Consider the following 16,408-nt stretch of genomic DNA (forward strand, 5'->3'; position numbering starts at 1 on the left):
TCAGATACTTAGCATAATTGGTAGTTTAAGTGCAAATGTACTTTGTAAAGTACCGTTTAGTTGTTGCAACAACCGATAATATCACTATATGCTCAAATCTTTAACCACAATTTTACCGATCACCGTTATATTCTTATTTATCCATCTGTTTATTTCTTGTTGCATGGAAGGTTTACGATGAATACGTTTGGTGGCAAGTGCTAGTTATCAAGCTCTGCTAGTTTACAGCTTACTGGCGAATATAAAGTGACCAGGCGAAATTATCTGTGTTACATGCGCATAGGCAACCAGCTATGCAGTGCAAAGTATTACCTGTATGTCCTGACCTATGTGTCTGCCCAGTTTTTTTTTCTTTTTGATTCTGTGTTAGCGCCGCGAAGCAACTGTGGCTATGAGCGGCGCGTCTGTCCAGTGTTCTGGAATCCTGGGTGTGGGCATAATATGCAACACGCATATGGGCATGCTTTCAGAGAGAAAGCATACGAGCTAGTACATTTTCCCGCCCCCGATCTCTCTCTCTCTCTCTTATTTATTTATTTTTAGGGGGGGGGGAGTGAAGCCAAATTTTTTAAGGGTGCTGGGGAAACGCTTTCGCGATCATTCGATGCATTAAAACTGCGACAAGGATGAAACATCATTGGCCTCAACAGCACCGTCCGGGTGCAATGGAGCAACTCGCTTCGCAGAGCGTATTTCGCCTTTACAGAAGTGCGGCGTCTGGTGACGCAGGTGTTTCTCCTTGGGTGCGAAGTGCCTGCTCAAGCGGCCAAGCACTTCGCCAGCAAAGAGCGCCAGAAGTGAAGAAACAACGTTAAACGCGGCTAAAGGCATGGTTGCGCAATATCACCAGCGTTAGCGGAGTACGTTCGTAGCAAAGGGCGCGCGGGCGTCCTCCTTGGCGGCGTCTCTCCGAACGTTTCCCTTCCTCCGTGGTGCGTGCCCTTCCCCGTCGGTCCATCTGACTGCGCCGCTAGATGGCAGCGGCCGTCATACAACCAACGATACAACCAGGGTGGCACTTGGGGGTGGTGCGAGAAGCACAGGTGTTTTTGCCGTGTGAACGTACAGGGCCGCAGGAAGCAACGACCATATTTTTTAAAGTTCTCTTCGCCCACAAGCTGTCTACTTGCCGTCTCATATGTGTTGTCCGAGCAGTGCTGCGGGTCCACTCTGCGGGTTAGGTGGTCGCTGTACGTCGACCAGTCTTGCGAGAGCCTCCCAAGGTAGGTGCGCCTTTCTCGAGAACCAAGTGGCAACCCCGTGACCACTACGCGAGAGAGAGACCGTGGTTCCGTTATGATGGCGACTTCTCAACTGGCCCAGCCCTAGATTTTTTCGCCGTGCCAGGCACGTCTCGAATACGAAGGGATGGTTTTTGTACGTGCCTTTCGCTGTGGTTCGTTTGTGAGCGGGTAGGTGAGAACGTGAGTTTCAACGTGAAATCCAATTGCAAACCAGCTGGCTTTTGGCAGCAGAAGTTGGCAGTTGGCAGTGTTCGGCGAGAAAGGGTGGTGGTTCCAGATTTATTTTGCCTGTGTCTCGGACAGTACCTTTAATTAGCTAAAAAAATCAACGTGCCGGTAATTCAACACTGTTGACTGTCCTATTGAAGAGTGCACTGCAGGGAAGAGGAATGACCCTGGATTATTTTGGAATGGCTGGCTCCGTTATTTAAACTGGTGGGTGTTTACCCCCCTTGTGTTAATTTTGGTTAAGTGGCGTAGTTAGACTTGGACTGGCTCTTCGACTTACGGTGACGATAGACGCTCTGGTGTCGGACTTTGCTCCACGACCTTTTTTTTCTCTTTTAATTTCCTTCCTGATCAGTGTTCCAAAGTGCATCGCCTCGATCGTGCTGAAGAGCGTGCCGCGTTTATGCGTTCGTGCTGAACTTCTCCAGCGTCGTATGGCTAATTAAACCCGTTAACACCTGTTGAATCTTTGGCCGAAGCGCGTGAACATAGGGGGCATTCACGGGTTTGTTCTGTATACTGACTGTTAGCTCTGTCGTTTCAGGTGTTGATTTTGTCTCTTTTTTTCACGAAAGAAGCCCGTGTTTGTTGAACACGCTTCTGAGCATTACGCTGAACATAGCTGATCGCTTTCTTGAAACCCAGTTCATAAACCTGTAGCACAAAACGTTTCGAGTTGTTCCGCCCATGCAGCTTCATGCTGCCCCACAATATAAAGTATAAAGAGGTAACATTTCTGAGGAACGATTACTTGAGTTGCCCTCACCGTCTTGTGTGGTCCTCAAACTCTTGGAAATGTTACCTATTTCAGCAGTGCACCAGCTCGCTTGTGCCATTCTAATTTGTTCATCAGTATAAAGTATGTTTGCCATGTAAATACGTACTGAGAGAGAAACCAACAACAAATGAAATGGCACAACAGGGGACTGCACTATGGATCTCACCAGCACTGTGCATGCATGAGGCTCAGTCCGGAGCATAGGCCATCAGTCAGGAGGGTTCTTGTTGCATATTTTTTCACGTTATTGTTGAAGATATCTCCTTTTTGTATTTTTAGTTTGTTAGATTTCTTATTCTCTTTAATCTATTGCCGGTAGTTCCAACACATTGCTACAATTTGCAGGGCTGCACAAATAGTAATTTTGAAAACGAAGGAACACAACGTGAACAGTCATGTAACCAAAGCAAATATGAAGCAAATAGTTATGTTACTGTACTGAATACAAAAAAACATACATACGGACACACAACATTTATACGCGTACGTACATTACATGTGCATACAGATCTTCTTATGAAGCAACGCTCACTTTGTTTTCTACCCACTCTGCTGGCATTTTTGCACTTTGGAACTATTCGAATATATCCAGTTTGGTAGAGACATTGCGTTGATTTGGAATTAAAATTGAATGTGCAGCTATTTGCTTTAGTATTCAAAAAAATCTAAATGTTTGCACATCCCTTACAATTTGTCTTTCTCTACAGTATCTTCAGGATAGATTTTCTAATGCACCACAGTGGCAGAATGGCATACTGAATGAAACATCAAATCAGTGGCTTCCCTCATTTTCTTCACTGCTCGTCCGATTCTGTAGGAAACCCGATTAAGAGCCATATTATCTGCCAACGTTAGCAATTACGGTCAGCTCAACGTTCACTCTGGCCAGAACTTCTTGGTAACATACTGTTCTACTTACAGCCAACGCTGTACGGCACCTGAATTTTTAGACATTTTCAAGCTTTGTCATTTTGTGCATTATGCCCGGTCATCCTTCGCAAAACGTACAAATACTTAGGAAAGAGTATACCCCATTTACTGATGTCCTAGGGATTTGATATCAGGGCGAGTCACTTCATGGCATAACGGAACTAAAGACGCGTACGACACTCCCACTTCGGAGCAGGATGTGCAGAACTTTCGCTGAGCCAGGATTTTAGTCACACCTTGGACTCTCTCAGTATATACGTTCCTGTGTGCGTGGTGGAATATGCTGTTTTGCACTAAGCAGTATGTGTTATGCTGCAGGCATCATAATTTTCCGTATCAAGCATTGAAGTTACAGGGAAACAAGAGAGAAGAGGCCACAGATATGTGTACACAAATAAATATCAAGAATGCAGAGTGTATGTATAGATATATCTGCAGATGTTTATGCAAGCATTTTACGACATTATGATTAGGATGGAAAGATGCCGTCATGTTGAGACAACATCCTTACGCATGTGCAGCGCACGGAACGATATTGAAATCAAGGAAAATCATTCATAAATGTTCGCACATATCGAACGTGGTAGGATGCTCTATAGCAAACTAGGGACCGAGCCTATCAAATGCAGTGCCCAAGACATCAGTAGTGGAGTTTTCCACTTCAAAGTTCAAATTCCTTTTACTCGGGAGTACGTATAAGGAAACAAGTAATAAACGGGACTGTGAGGGCAAGCCCTGTTATACAGTCCCCATACAATACACATTACACACTATAAATAAACAGCAATACGAAATATACACAATACTCAGACTATCAAAACACACAAAACAAATATAATAATTGCCTGTGTGTCGCGTGTCTAAAATATGTAACATTGGAAATTGAGTGCATTGAAACTTAGGTACATAATACATATTACCTATCTAGAATGATACATACTTGCTGTTTGAACTGGGAAAAGTTAGCTAATAATCTTATATATATTGGCAAAGTATGCAGATTTTGGAGCCAGAATAAGACATTGAATGAATACCAAAGTTCGTCCTGGGAGGAGGCGGTTGTAACATGGCAGTTTGACAACGTAGGGAGTAAGGCGTTTGAAAGTGATTGATTGAGATCAAATGATCCGAGACCATACCATCATACACCTTGTATACTAGGAGTGCAACCTTATATCTCCCAAAAATGTGAATATCTTGAACAGACAGACAATGGAAAGCGAAAGTATAGATTCATGGGGGGAGTAGACAAAATAACCCGCAGGGACTTCACTACTTAGTTGCACAAAATATTTTGATTCAACAAAGTGAGGTTAATGTGGCCAATGTATCAGTCAATGCAGGAGCTCACTGTTCTGGAGCTCTGTTCACTTTTTCACTTTCTTAATGTTTCAAGTTTGCATTAATTGTTGCAGTTCTAGTGGAAAACGTGGAGGACAGTGGTTGTTGGGTGCTGTTCAGTGAAAGGGGAATACATAACACTTACTACAGTCGTTCTGAGAAGTCTTGCAAATTTTTTGTCACCATTGCAGGGGTATCACATGGAACATTGGCGTACAGCGCCTCTGTACCCATTGGTCCTTGTTTGGCATCAAAAGAAAGATATATACAAAGTGGGCTTGCGCATCTATATGTGCAAGGCAGTAGCGGGCTTGGGCACTTACGATGTTATAAAATGACAGTGTGACACTCTTCAAAATTGAGAAATTGGCAAAGTCGCCTTTAGACTGCTTTTGTGATGTACCACCAACCACTATACTACAAATGTTTCAATCTCAGTGATTAATGCCAGCTGTACACTTCCTTATGCACACTATATAATTCAGTTGTACTGCTCTAAGAATTCAAAAAATACAGTTGTAAAATTGCATACAGGGTGCCCCACATAGTCTGCTTGTAGCCTGTCCCGATATCTCTATGGAAGTGGAATGAAGGAGCAGACTTCCTTTGTTCAGAGCACACCTGAGTGCCACAATACAGTTGTGCGGGCAGATACTCATGGAACTTTTTCGAAATGTGCCCTCTTCCTGTGAAGCCTGGAAAAAAGAACCATGTAAGAGGTACTGAATTGCAAACAGCTGAATCAGGTGTTTCTGGTGTTGCTCTTGAACTTCAATTAACACTGTGGCTCAAAAGTTTATATTTGAAAAATTATATGATTAATCTCAGTTAAGTAGGGGGCAATACGAAAAAAGAAGCTCATGCAGAAGACAACTGCCAACAACATGCAGCCAGTTACATTTGCGTACAATGTACCAGTTTTTTTTTTTTTTACTTTGTTCAAATTATGTGGGACACCCTGGATTTGCATGGGGCATAATTTTTCCAACTAATTGTGAATTATGTAACCAGCACTGGAGCAAGAGACAAGTATTCAAGCACTGGTATTCAACTCGGAAGTGTATTTAGATACCTGATGATGTGTGGACTCCACACGAAAGTTTGTTTTCCAATTAAAGTTTTTCATATTAAATTTTGATGCTTCATTCTTTGTAATTTCTGTCTACCCCAGCCGTCTCCAGTTGGACTGTGGATTTTTTTAATTTTTTTGTTTTTGTGTATTTAGATAGTGCAGCAACATCTAAACTGAACAGTATAGCATTTGAAAGTGAACATATTCGACACAAATGTGTCTGGTTGGGTGAGAACTATGATAGTAACGAAAATCTCCAACCAAGTTACAGGACGGGGATACTGGACGTTTCGGAGCCAGTTCGGCTGCTGCCAACGGCCACTACAGTCACCCCTGAGGAAGGAGCCGAACTGGCTCCGAAACGTCTGGTATCCCCGTCCTGTAACTTGGTTGGAGATTTTTCGTTACTATCATCAGTGTAGCATTTGAATCTGTGCTAACATGTAGTGTGATGTTAAGATCTGGTGAAGACAGGTACATTTTTGGCCATTTACTTAGCAGATGTGAGTGCAGAACTTAAACCATTGTTGCCACTAACTACAGTAGTACCTTCAATGGAAGGATGAACTTGCATTGAATATTCTATTGTGCGTAAGTATCTCATGTCGCCATTTCTGGCTGCATTGATTCCAGGCTTTGCCAAATGGAAGCATGGATGCTGGAGATGGCAGTAATGGGAGTGACACGCAAAGGCACGTCTGTGGACTCTGCTGGACCTCATTCAGCAGCCCCACAGAGCTCCAGCAGCACTGCCTCCGGTGCTTCTCCGAGGACAACTCTGAGACCAAGGCCTCTGAAGAGGGTCCTCCTCCCCCTCCGGAAGAAGAAACCAAAGATGAAGAAGGTAACTGCGACATTGAGAACAGCCCCTCTCCTAATCTAGATGCTGCAGATGAGCCGGATGATGACAGTGCATCAGTCAGGGAAGATTCTCCCACCACAAGTTCCTTGCCTGATGGCAAAACATTGCATTTATGTAAGCTCTGCCCCAAAACTTTTACAAATTATGGCAGCTATCGGCGACACCTACGCATGCACTCGTGTGGACACAGGTACACATGCGACATATGCGGGAAGCAGTTCTTTCGGCGATACCTCTGGATCAAGCACTATGAAAAAATTCATAACAGCATGATGCAGAATATGTGCCAATGCTGCACTTGTGAAGTGTGGCTGAAGAATAGTGATACCCTCAAAGAACATATTCGTACGAAGCACCGTTGCGTTCAGAGCCCTAGCAGTGACATTTCGGAGCCAATTAAAAAGCCTTCTGATACTGTTGTTCTTGATTCCGTATCGCTGAAGCCAATTTCAGGTGTGGCAAAGGAGACGTCAGATGATGGAGACGACTACGAAGGAAAGCATGTTGGCACACCGAGGTGCCAGTGGATGTGTAATATTTGCACAGACAGTTTTGTAACAAAAGCACATCTTATGAAACACAAGGAAGATAAACATGGGAGAAAGAGGTCTTGGATGTCCAAGAGTTCTACCCCAGATGTTGAAGTAAAACAGAAAAAGGTATCCGAAACAACTAAAGACCTATTCCAAAACATGCTTTCAGAGTTCAGTTTAAAAAAGATGCTATCAACAGAGAGCCCTCTGGAAAAACCAAAACCAAAGAAAGAGCCAAGCTGTACGGTAGAGCTTCCCTCCACATTCAGTCCAACATTTGCAGGTGGTGGCCTCTGTGATCCTACAAAAAGGGGTGTGTTCCTTTGTGAGATCTGCAAGAAGACTTTCATAAACCGCAGTAGTTACCTGAGACATAAGAAAATGCACACAGGAGTGCGACCTTATATCTGTGACCAGTGCTGCATGAGCTTCTTTAGGTCTGAGTCATTGACTACACACAAAAAGAAACATGCTCCAAATGATCCTTACAAGTGCTTTGTATGTGGTCATGAAGACGCAACAGCTGCAGGCCTATCTTCACACTTCATCTCGACACATTCAAAGCTTCCTGAAGAGTATGACAGTAATGCGGCAGCGCGATCTAAGCGTGGCAGGCCATCGAAGTATCCAAGTCATACAATGATATGCCCTACAGATATCCCAAAGGCACCACCCATGAGTCCTAGGAATGTGGAAAACCTAGATACCGACGCAAATTCTGATGACACTGTTCTAGCAAGCTTGAATGGAGACACAGGCTCTCCTAGTGCTGCAGCGGACAAGTACACCTGTCTAGTATGCTTCAAGTTCTTTCCTGATGAGCAGGCCTATTATGATCACCAGTGCAATGATGACTACCTTGCTGCTAGACACCAAAAGGACAGTTCTAGTCAAGTAGATACAAATGATACAGTCAGGCTAGTTATCATGGCAACCTGTAAGCTATGCCTGGAAAAGTTTTCTAGTGAGGAGGGCTTGTTTCGCCACATGGTGACACATATCAGCTGCTGGTCTCGTATTTGTGGCTACTGTGGGCAGTATTTCAAGGAAAACAACGAGCTCACAGAACACGTGCTGTCGGAACATTCTTCGCAGGATGAACCAATAAAACACTGCTTCTACTGTAGGCAAAAATTTGATGAAGGCAGTGCACTCAAAGGTCACGTTCTTGAAGTCCATGACATGATTTTTCATTTGGGTTCATCTACTGCCAGTGTAGCCTGGCAAAGCAATGGTTCAAAAAGTGCAAGAAAAAATAACTTAACGAAATGCAGCGAAGAAAGAGACTTTCACACATACACTTGTCGGTGTGAAGGGTGTGGAACTCCTTTTGAAGACTTCAAGTCCTCCATGCTGCATTTCAGGGACAAGCATAGTACCATTGTTACACTGGACAACCTTACACATGGAACTTGCACAGCATCAACGATCAATGGGAATGACTGCTGCACCAAGTGCAATGAGGCTTCAGTTGGCAGTGCCTCTCCCTGTAACCTGTGTTCTCGTAGTTACTCTGATGGTCCTGAAGTCCATGCCCACCAACAAGAAAGGCATATGTTAGTTGACTGGTACTGCTGTGATGCCTGTGATGCAAGTGGGCCACAGGATGTCATGGAAAAGCATGTACTATCCCACCTCTCCAAAGTAGGAAGTCTTCTTTTACCAGAGGGCATGTACCGTCCATCTTTCTTGTCGGGCACAACTGAGCCCTTCTGGAAGGTGCAGGAAGCTTTCGTGGACTGGTGCAAAAATGGATCTTCAGGAGTGAAGAGCTTGCACGCTAATGGAAAAGCAAGTTACACAATGGAAATGAGGACCAAGACACGGAGTGAGATTTTGATTGAAGAAGCGAAGAAGTGCACTATACAGAATGGGCACATTGTACCTGCTCCTAGAAAAGATGAGCTTTCTAAAGACCTCATTGACTTGTTGCCAAAGAATGGAGAGATAACAATGATTCCTATTAAGAACGAGCCAATCTGTGACACATCTTTTGAGTCCAGTCCTTTCTCACAACTGCGATCTGCTCTCACAAGGAAAATGGACGTCTTGGGTGGTGACAAGAATGGCAACATTCTCAAAGCACTTCTTGGAGAGAAGCGAGAGCCCTTCATCAGCACAGACCAATCGGATAATGTAAGTGATATTGAAACATTCCTCCAAGCTAACTTCTCTGAGGGCCACCCTTCAACATCCGATACAGATAGACCAAGGGTAGAATGTATGGAGCCTAGTGATACAAGTCTGACCAAGAAGCACAGCAGTGCAACAGTGCTACTCTGGACTGCAGGTCAGGACTGCAAGCACCACTTCACCCACTAGGAAATGACACCAAAAGCTGCACTTTGGCCTCAGCACCCACACGAGTGCAACGACTACCAATAAGTGTTTTATCGTTCAGACAGATTTGGTAAGCCCATCAAGTCTCACCAAAAGGTCTTTGAGACATGACAAATTCCTTGTGGGGACTGTGTTACATTTCACTGTTCTGTGCCTAATTTTAGTACCCAGGATCTAGTTCACACTGTACAAATAACTATGTGTTCAGCAATCGTGGCCAGTTGTGAAATACTGTCACGCTGTTTGGGAAGGATGTTAGTTTGCAACAACAGCTTCTTTAATGGCACAGATTTTGAGTATGGCTCAGGCAGGGCTGTGGACACATTGCAGTGCTTCAGTACTGCAACACGAGGGCCATCTAAACCTAGGGTTTGATACATGACACTTTTTTAACGCTGGATAATTGGATAGCGTTATCTTCTGCATACCCAATAAGCAACATATCCAACTAGCAGTGACAATTGGTTATTTATGTACTTTTCTTGTGTGCACGCATGTGGACTTGAGTGAAAAGCTCCAGACAAAAAACAGATTGTTTCACACCCATTGTAAGTTAAATCTAGGTGCACATGTTTTACTTGTGCTACTTTTACATTGGCTATATGTACATTGTCTTTATCAATATGAATTATTTCCAAGTGAAACTAGAAGTCACCTGCAAAAATTCTGTCCAATCCTCACATTGGGTAGTTCCAAAGTATCAGGGTCGTTAGTGACTTTCTGTATTTCTATTGCCAGCAAAAGGTATTGCGCGTAGAATACAGGGTGATGTGAAATGCACATGGCATTTATGTTCTGACTAGAACGGAGTAAAAGGAGCTATCATACTTGCAGCATGATGGACTTGCATGCAGGGCCATTACAAAATTTTGCAGGTGCCAGTGTTGTGCATGTGTTTCAGAGCCCATCACCATTCCTTTGACTTACAGGTGGTCCAGAGCAAGGACAAAACTGAAACTTTTGGTACTTCTTGTTGTAAAATTGGCAGGTAGTGCAATGCATGACAGTTGCTGTAGAAGGTGCACATCCTCATTCTAGGTTGGCCATTCACATACCACACCATTTGATTTATTCCCTCCCCCCACCCCACCCCCATTGTACACACATACAAACATAATCACACTATGATAGCATCTGCAGAAGTCTGTAAATGCCTCAAGTGCATCTCACTCATAGTGCAAGCATTGAGTTGATGACATGGTGCTTTCTATTTCTCGAAGTGTGTTTGAATGTATCGCCTTGTACGTAATTTCAAACTGGCTGCAGTATACTTTGATCTAACTTGGAAGGCTTTTGGGGCCAGTAAGTGCTGCACCACATGCTCCTGAGAAAAACATATCTTTCATTCTCTAATGCAAGTTTGCCTTACAAGATGTCAAGGATAGTCTGGAACCACCCCCCAGTTATAAGATTAAAGTGCTGTGGGTATGTGCGGATGCTGCAGGCAATATTTGATCCAAGAATGCCCTATAGATCTGGATTTCTCAAGGAACACACATCAGGTAAGGTCATATGGACGTTACGGGACGTTCGCAGGCGCACGTTCACAAGCATCGGGCAGGAAAGCATGACTCGGGTAAAGGTGACTCAAGACTCTTTTGAGAATTGCTAGAACTTCATTAGCAAATTTTATCTAATATCTGTGACACGAATGCAGCATGAGGCAAAATCCAGCAGCTGCTGACTGTGGCATCACACACCCTTAGCAGTGCAAATATATTATAAATAATTGGTTGTGATTCTAAGTATTCTGACTATTGTGAGGAATCATCAGGCAACAGCTTTTTAGTAGGTTCAACGGTAGGTGAGAGCAGTTGTCCTGTTCCGTTCCTTGTGCTGTTTGTTCGTGCTCTTACAATTCACTATGGACTAATACCAACTCATTCGACTCTCCATGCTAGCTGGTGAGAGAGGAGAAAACCTCTCTTCACTGCATGTGATGCTTTGGAATTACACATCTCATGGGGTGGTTGGGAGTGGGGTGCATTTACACATAACTGGGTGCAGCATATCAAGTTGCAGCAGTAGGTCCAGAGTGTCGCTTACATTACATTATGTGACACATGTTGTACTCCATGAGAGTGTCACCTATATAGTATTACTCTCCAAGGTGTAGTTAATGAGCTGGAGCCCTGAGCGCACAGCAACCCTGAGTGACAATCAAGGGTGCACGGGGCTTGCTAATTTTTAGGGATTCTCAGAAGCATGTGACCTCTTATACGGGTGCTGCTCAAAGTATACTGCAGCTTCATTGGTGGACATTTCACCATGCTGTCACAGACTCGGCAGTTTAGGCATTTGCAGACCCAATTTTCCACAAAACCATGGAACCCCTTTTGCTGTAAAGGTGTATTGCAAATGAGCGTTTTCTACACCTGCTTGAGACAACCCTTGAGACAACCTGGACAAGCCTGTTAGGACTATAAGAACACAAAGGCTTGATTTGAATGCACAACTTTTGAGTTGAGGTGACTGTTGATGTGGCAGAATGTAGCACATGTGGTGCAGAACATTCCACAATCGGGGCATGCTTGCACAAACGTTGAGAAGATTCCATAGTGGTGTCCTAAGTAGCTCCGGTAGTGCTTTGGACACGTGCTACAGTCCTCAACGCCACTTGTGCTTGAAGCACTGCCAAAGCTACTGAAGAAGTTGCTTAATGTTTGTGCAAGCAGGCTCCATTTATCAGCTTTTATCATTTCATGCCCTATTGCTTGCCCACTTTGCATTTAACTAAACTCATATGCCATCTGGCATGTACAGCCTGTTTCGGTGAGGATGAAGGGTAGCAGAAGCAACATTTCCTTACGTAATTTTAGTTTTAGGTTGATATTAATATGGAAAGGACAGCATGGGAATTTCACCATAAATTCTACTACAAAATACAACCCAAAAAAGAAAGAAAAAAGAAACAGGGGGCCTTAACTACAGATAAATCTGTTCCACACATGTGGGTGCCTAGGTCACCTTTCTTGTGAGCACATCTGATGTACTCACTCACCAGTTGCCTCACATTATATTTGTTGTGCATTGCTGCACTTAGGGTGAAGTATTCCCGGTTTCTTTTAATTATGCATCATATTGAAGAAAATGTGGGGTGAATTGACTGAATGATGGCAGAGAAAGATAGCTATATGCCTGCGTTCCACACATAAGTACCCAGGGGTATACATATTGTTATTGCACATCACGAAATGACAGTTTTCGTGTGATAGTAATGGACTAACAGGGTCTAGTGTGTGATAAAAGTTTTCCTGGGCTAGGTTGCTAGCAGGAAAAGTGCATGCTTTTTACAAAACGAAACATCATGTACATTGAATAAGTGTTGCAAGAATGTAATAGTCTAGCTCTGTGCATAGCTCTGGATTTTGAAAGTGCAATTCTGCAACATTGTCATTTATGGGGACTGCTATAAGTGAAAATTCCGACACATATTAGTGAACTTTTTGAAAGCATTTGTGTGATTGCTGTGGTGAGCGAGGAGTTTCAAGATGTTGTGCTTTAATGTTGGCAGTGGTGCCAAGTACTTTTTTACATGCTTGAGTACACCTAATCTTTGCACTTTAACTAGGCATTGTGATAAGTGAATATATATGGTGTCTAGTATGCATGTGGTGGATGTGGCATCAGATAGCAGGGTTGAAGACGGCATCACTTCTTCAGTTCCGAAAGCACATTGTGCACATCTTATGTTTTGTATATGCAAAGTAATATATTTATTGTTGTCTAATAGATCATTTTTCACTAGCTTATGCACACGTTTTTTGTGATAGTTTTTCTTTGATCAGACAGTAATATTTTATGTACTCCTTTGTTCCCTTTCAAAAACATAGCCTGTTATTTTTCTGCAAAGGTGTATACAAAATTAAGTTTTTTTTAGGAATATGCCAAATATACCTTCTATAAATGATTGTAGTATGACATATAGTTTAAAATTTGTACAAAACACCATGCTGTTCATGCACTCTGCAGGATAAAGGGAAAATCATCTTCAGATAAAGACAAGGGCTGGAAGAGTATAGCAGTATTAAAAACTTGGGGTTTATTCATTGTCTTTTTGACTTTTAATGCTTTATGTTGTCACAGTAATTTAGTAACTGTTATACTACAACAAAATTTTTAAATGCTACATTGAGCAGTAAATCTGTGACAATCACAGGTGCATGAGTTCTTTTTATTCCCTACACACTTCAAGTATCAGTCAGTAAAATAAAAAAGCAGTAAATGCAATTATCTATTTTAAGCTCTTTTCAGTGCCACAAAAATGCATGGCAGTGCTGCATATTTTTTTTCTCTCTCTCTCTCTTTCAGCATTTGACTGATGTCTGAGTTGCATAACTTGTCCACTCAGTTTGCTCCAGAGAGAGACAGAAATTATTTTTTTAAGATGTGTGTATTGGGATCAGAGAAAGCAGTATCACTTGCATCAGTTGTTACAGTAATGTGAGTTGGTCTTGAAAAGTTCTAATATACAAGGGTCAGTCAACAGAGCAATTTTGGACACGGCATTTTGTTGTGTCATATAAATTTTGTATAATGATTTATTTATTTAATTGCTTTGGGGCACCTACTTTCTGCTGCATTCCATTAAAAGTTGTTCCAGGTAAAAATACTTTCTACTATTCACGTGTTGCAAGCTTAATGAAAATCTTAAGTAAAAAGTTATATGTAAAGCATAGTATTGCCTATTTATCTATTTATTACTATATCGTCAAAGGATAAGCATATCACTATGGGATGAAGCCACGAAAGCTCCAAAACATATGTTTGCAAAGGAATAAAGCACCATAATGGTCTGCTATAACATTGTTCTGCTTCAGAGTATGTGCTAGTTTCTGCTTGGCCTAGTCTGGCTCCTGTCACTGTAAAGCTTTACTTCTACAAAATGCTTTTGTAGCCCTAGTCTATTTCATTGTGCACTCTTGTATTATTTATTTCCACATTAAATATAGTTGTCTTGCCGGACAATTAGTGCGTGGCACATTTAGTCCGTAGCGAATCCTCACTGAGAGAGCAGTTTTGGTGAAAGACAGAGTGTGCACCAACCTTTTCTTTTTCCTTTTTGTGTCATAATGGCTTTGTATGCAAGTTAGACATTTGCAAAATATGAATGTGAAGTCACGGTTAATCATTTGAGTGGTGGGATGCCAAAGTAGCAGCCTCCACTATTTGGATGCCTTTATAGCTCACCCTTTCGATTAATTTAAATCAGAGGTAACATATTCTTGCAGGCTTGCATCTGCTCAGTGTGTTTTATTTATCTTATGTAATATTTTGATTGTTTTCGTTGTGCACCAGTACAAAGGATCATATACAAGCTAACAGCTGCTTGTCCCTTGGGACAGTTAAAAAAATTATTGCACCTAAGTAAAGACCTATGATGACATTCCTTCCTTACCACTCATTCCAGAATGGCCAGAGTGGAAGTTTCCAAACATAGAGAGAATTATTATGAGGAATGACTTGTTATCAGTGATCTGCCTAGTCGTGTGGTTGGGTGCTCTTTCAGCATAGGAGCTTTTGTCACAGTTGCTCGCTTTGCTAAATATTAGTCCCCGTATTTTCAAAGTAGAGAAGCAGGGTTAGACATGTTCATAAAAGGAACGGTGGAATAGTTTCTGCTTTTCACAACAGGGTTTTCTTTAAAACAGGGTGATAGCAGCAATTTCATGCATTGTGCATTTCCTTCAAAGTGATGTCGTTGTTTTTTAGTTGTCTTTGGTTGTTTGCTGCATGAGTCCACAAACGATGTTGCATGCGTATACATGTTCACTCTTCTCACTACTATCCAATATGTCAGAACAATGGTGTTATTCGATGCACATTGAACTTTTCTGCATGAAGATTTGATCAAACCGGTTGGGAAAATGCACAGCTGTCCCAGTTCCTGATACAAAATTATGAAAGGTGAACCCACAATTCAGTTTGTGCAATTTATAAAACTAGTATGGTTATGTATGTCAGGGTTCACTGTTCTGTCATACACCTTCTTTTGGGTAGGGGTGGAGCCGTTTCGTCTGAGATATACATTGAAGTGAGACAGTTGAAGGGGTAGTGGACAGTTCCTAGCGTTTGGACAACATGAGTGTGTGTACATTTAATGCAGTATAAATACATTTACGCATCACACGTGCACTTGAGTTGCACTTTGAGTGCTTTATCAGACATGGCAAAGATAGGCTGTGGGCAACAATCACTTTTTTAGCAAATTGTACAGATGTTGGACACGTGCAAAGTTTGCACTGTATTTAGTGTTGGATATATTCTAAAAGGGGTTGTAAGCCATCAGATGAGGAAAACAAAATGTGTCAGAAATGTATAAAGAACAGTTTGTTGACCTCTTGTACATAAATATTGGTCTACTCTATGTAGGTATGTTAGAGGTTATGCCATGACTGAATGTTAATATGAGCCACGTCGTTTGATTTAAATTCTGGCAATCATGTATTTACACTGTTTTGTGTATTTATTTAATTCCATTTTATATACGAGACATTTTTGCATACAGGGTACTGAAGTTTTATCCTTTTCTGGGTGATGTAACACTGGAATAATAAAATACAACATCTAATAGGCTCATATTTTCAATTTGTTGCATCCCATCTAAAACCCCTCCCCTTCACTCTGAGCTCCCAGTGGCACCAAGAAGAGGTAAATGAGGTATGTGTTCAAGCATAATAGCTTGTATTTTTTTTTGTTTTTTTTTTGCTATTAATGCATTGCGCATGTTCACTTCTCTACATGTGCACGTTATTATATCGTACAGGTCCCGACAAAAGTTTACGGAACACACGAGCTGTGTATTTTCTCCTCGGTGCGACACCCTACCGGCGAGCGGAAGTGGGCTCGTTTACTCGTTCAGAGGGGTGAGCGCTGAGCGAGTGCGCTGGTAGCGACACACCGTGGTAGTTTCGGTATGGCATGAGCTCGGCTTAAGACAGAGATGCCCCCTCTCACCGACCCTTTTCAACATATTTATCAATGACCTCCTTGTTGCACTCGACTCCACGCGAAAAGGAGTGCACTTGCATACCCAAAAGGCAGACGGGAGCGTAGAAGACACTTGGATTACCACCATGG

At 42.3% G+C, this 16,408-nt stretch overlaps 1 protein-coding gene across 3 annotated transcripts; it reads left to right on the forward strand.

Moving 5' to 3' along the window:
* The first annotated feature begins 915 nt into the window (after window positions 1-915).
* On the forward strand, window positions 916-15,916 carry LOC135385565 (zinc finger protein 43-like). Of its 3 annotated transcripts, none has more exons than XM_064614957.1 (3): window positions 917-1,223; window positions 6,227-9,124; window positions 9,196-9,330. In XM_064614957.1, the coding sequence occupies exons 2-3, from the start codon at window positions 6,245-6,247 to the stop codon at window positions 9,220-9,222; spliced, it is 2,907 nt and encodes a 968-aa protein (XP_064471027.1). In that variant the 5' UTR covers window positions 917-1,223; window positions 6,227-6,244; the 3' UTR covers window positions 9,223-9,330. The 3 variants fall into 3 exon arrangements, with proteins under 3 accessions (XP_064471026.1, XP_064471027.1, XP_064471028.1); XM_064614958.1 differs by having other exon boundaries at window positions 919-1,223; window positions 9,192-9,312; XM_064614956.1 differs by having other exon boundaries at window positions 916-1,223; window positions 6,227-15,916.
* The last annotated feature ends 492 nt before the right edge of the window (window positions 15,917-16,408 follow it).

The sequence above is a fragment of the Ornithodoros turicata genome, chromosome 2 (assembly GCF_037126465.1).
Source record: "Ornithodoros turicata isolate Travis chromosome 2, ASM3712646v1, whole genome shotgun sequence".
In the NCBI taxonomy this organism is placed as follows: Eukaryota; Metazoa; Arthropoda; class Arachnida; order Ixodida; family Argasidae; genus Ornithodoros; species Ornithodoros turicata.

What these genes read in the sequence shown, in the direction of transcription:
- LOC135385565 (XM_064614956.1), top strand. Translation starts at nt 6,245, where the DNA reads ATGGATGCTGGAGATGGCAGTAATGGGAGTGACACGCAAAGGCACGTC.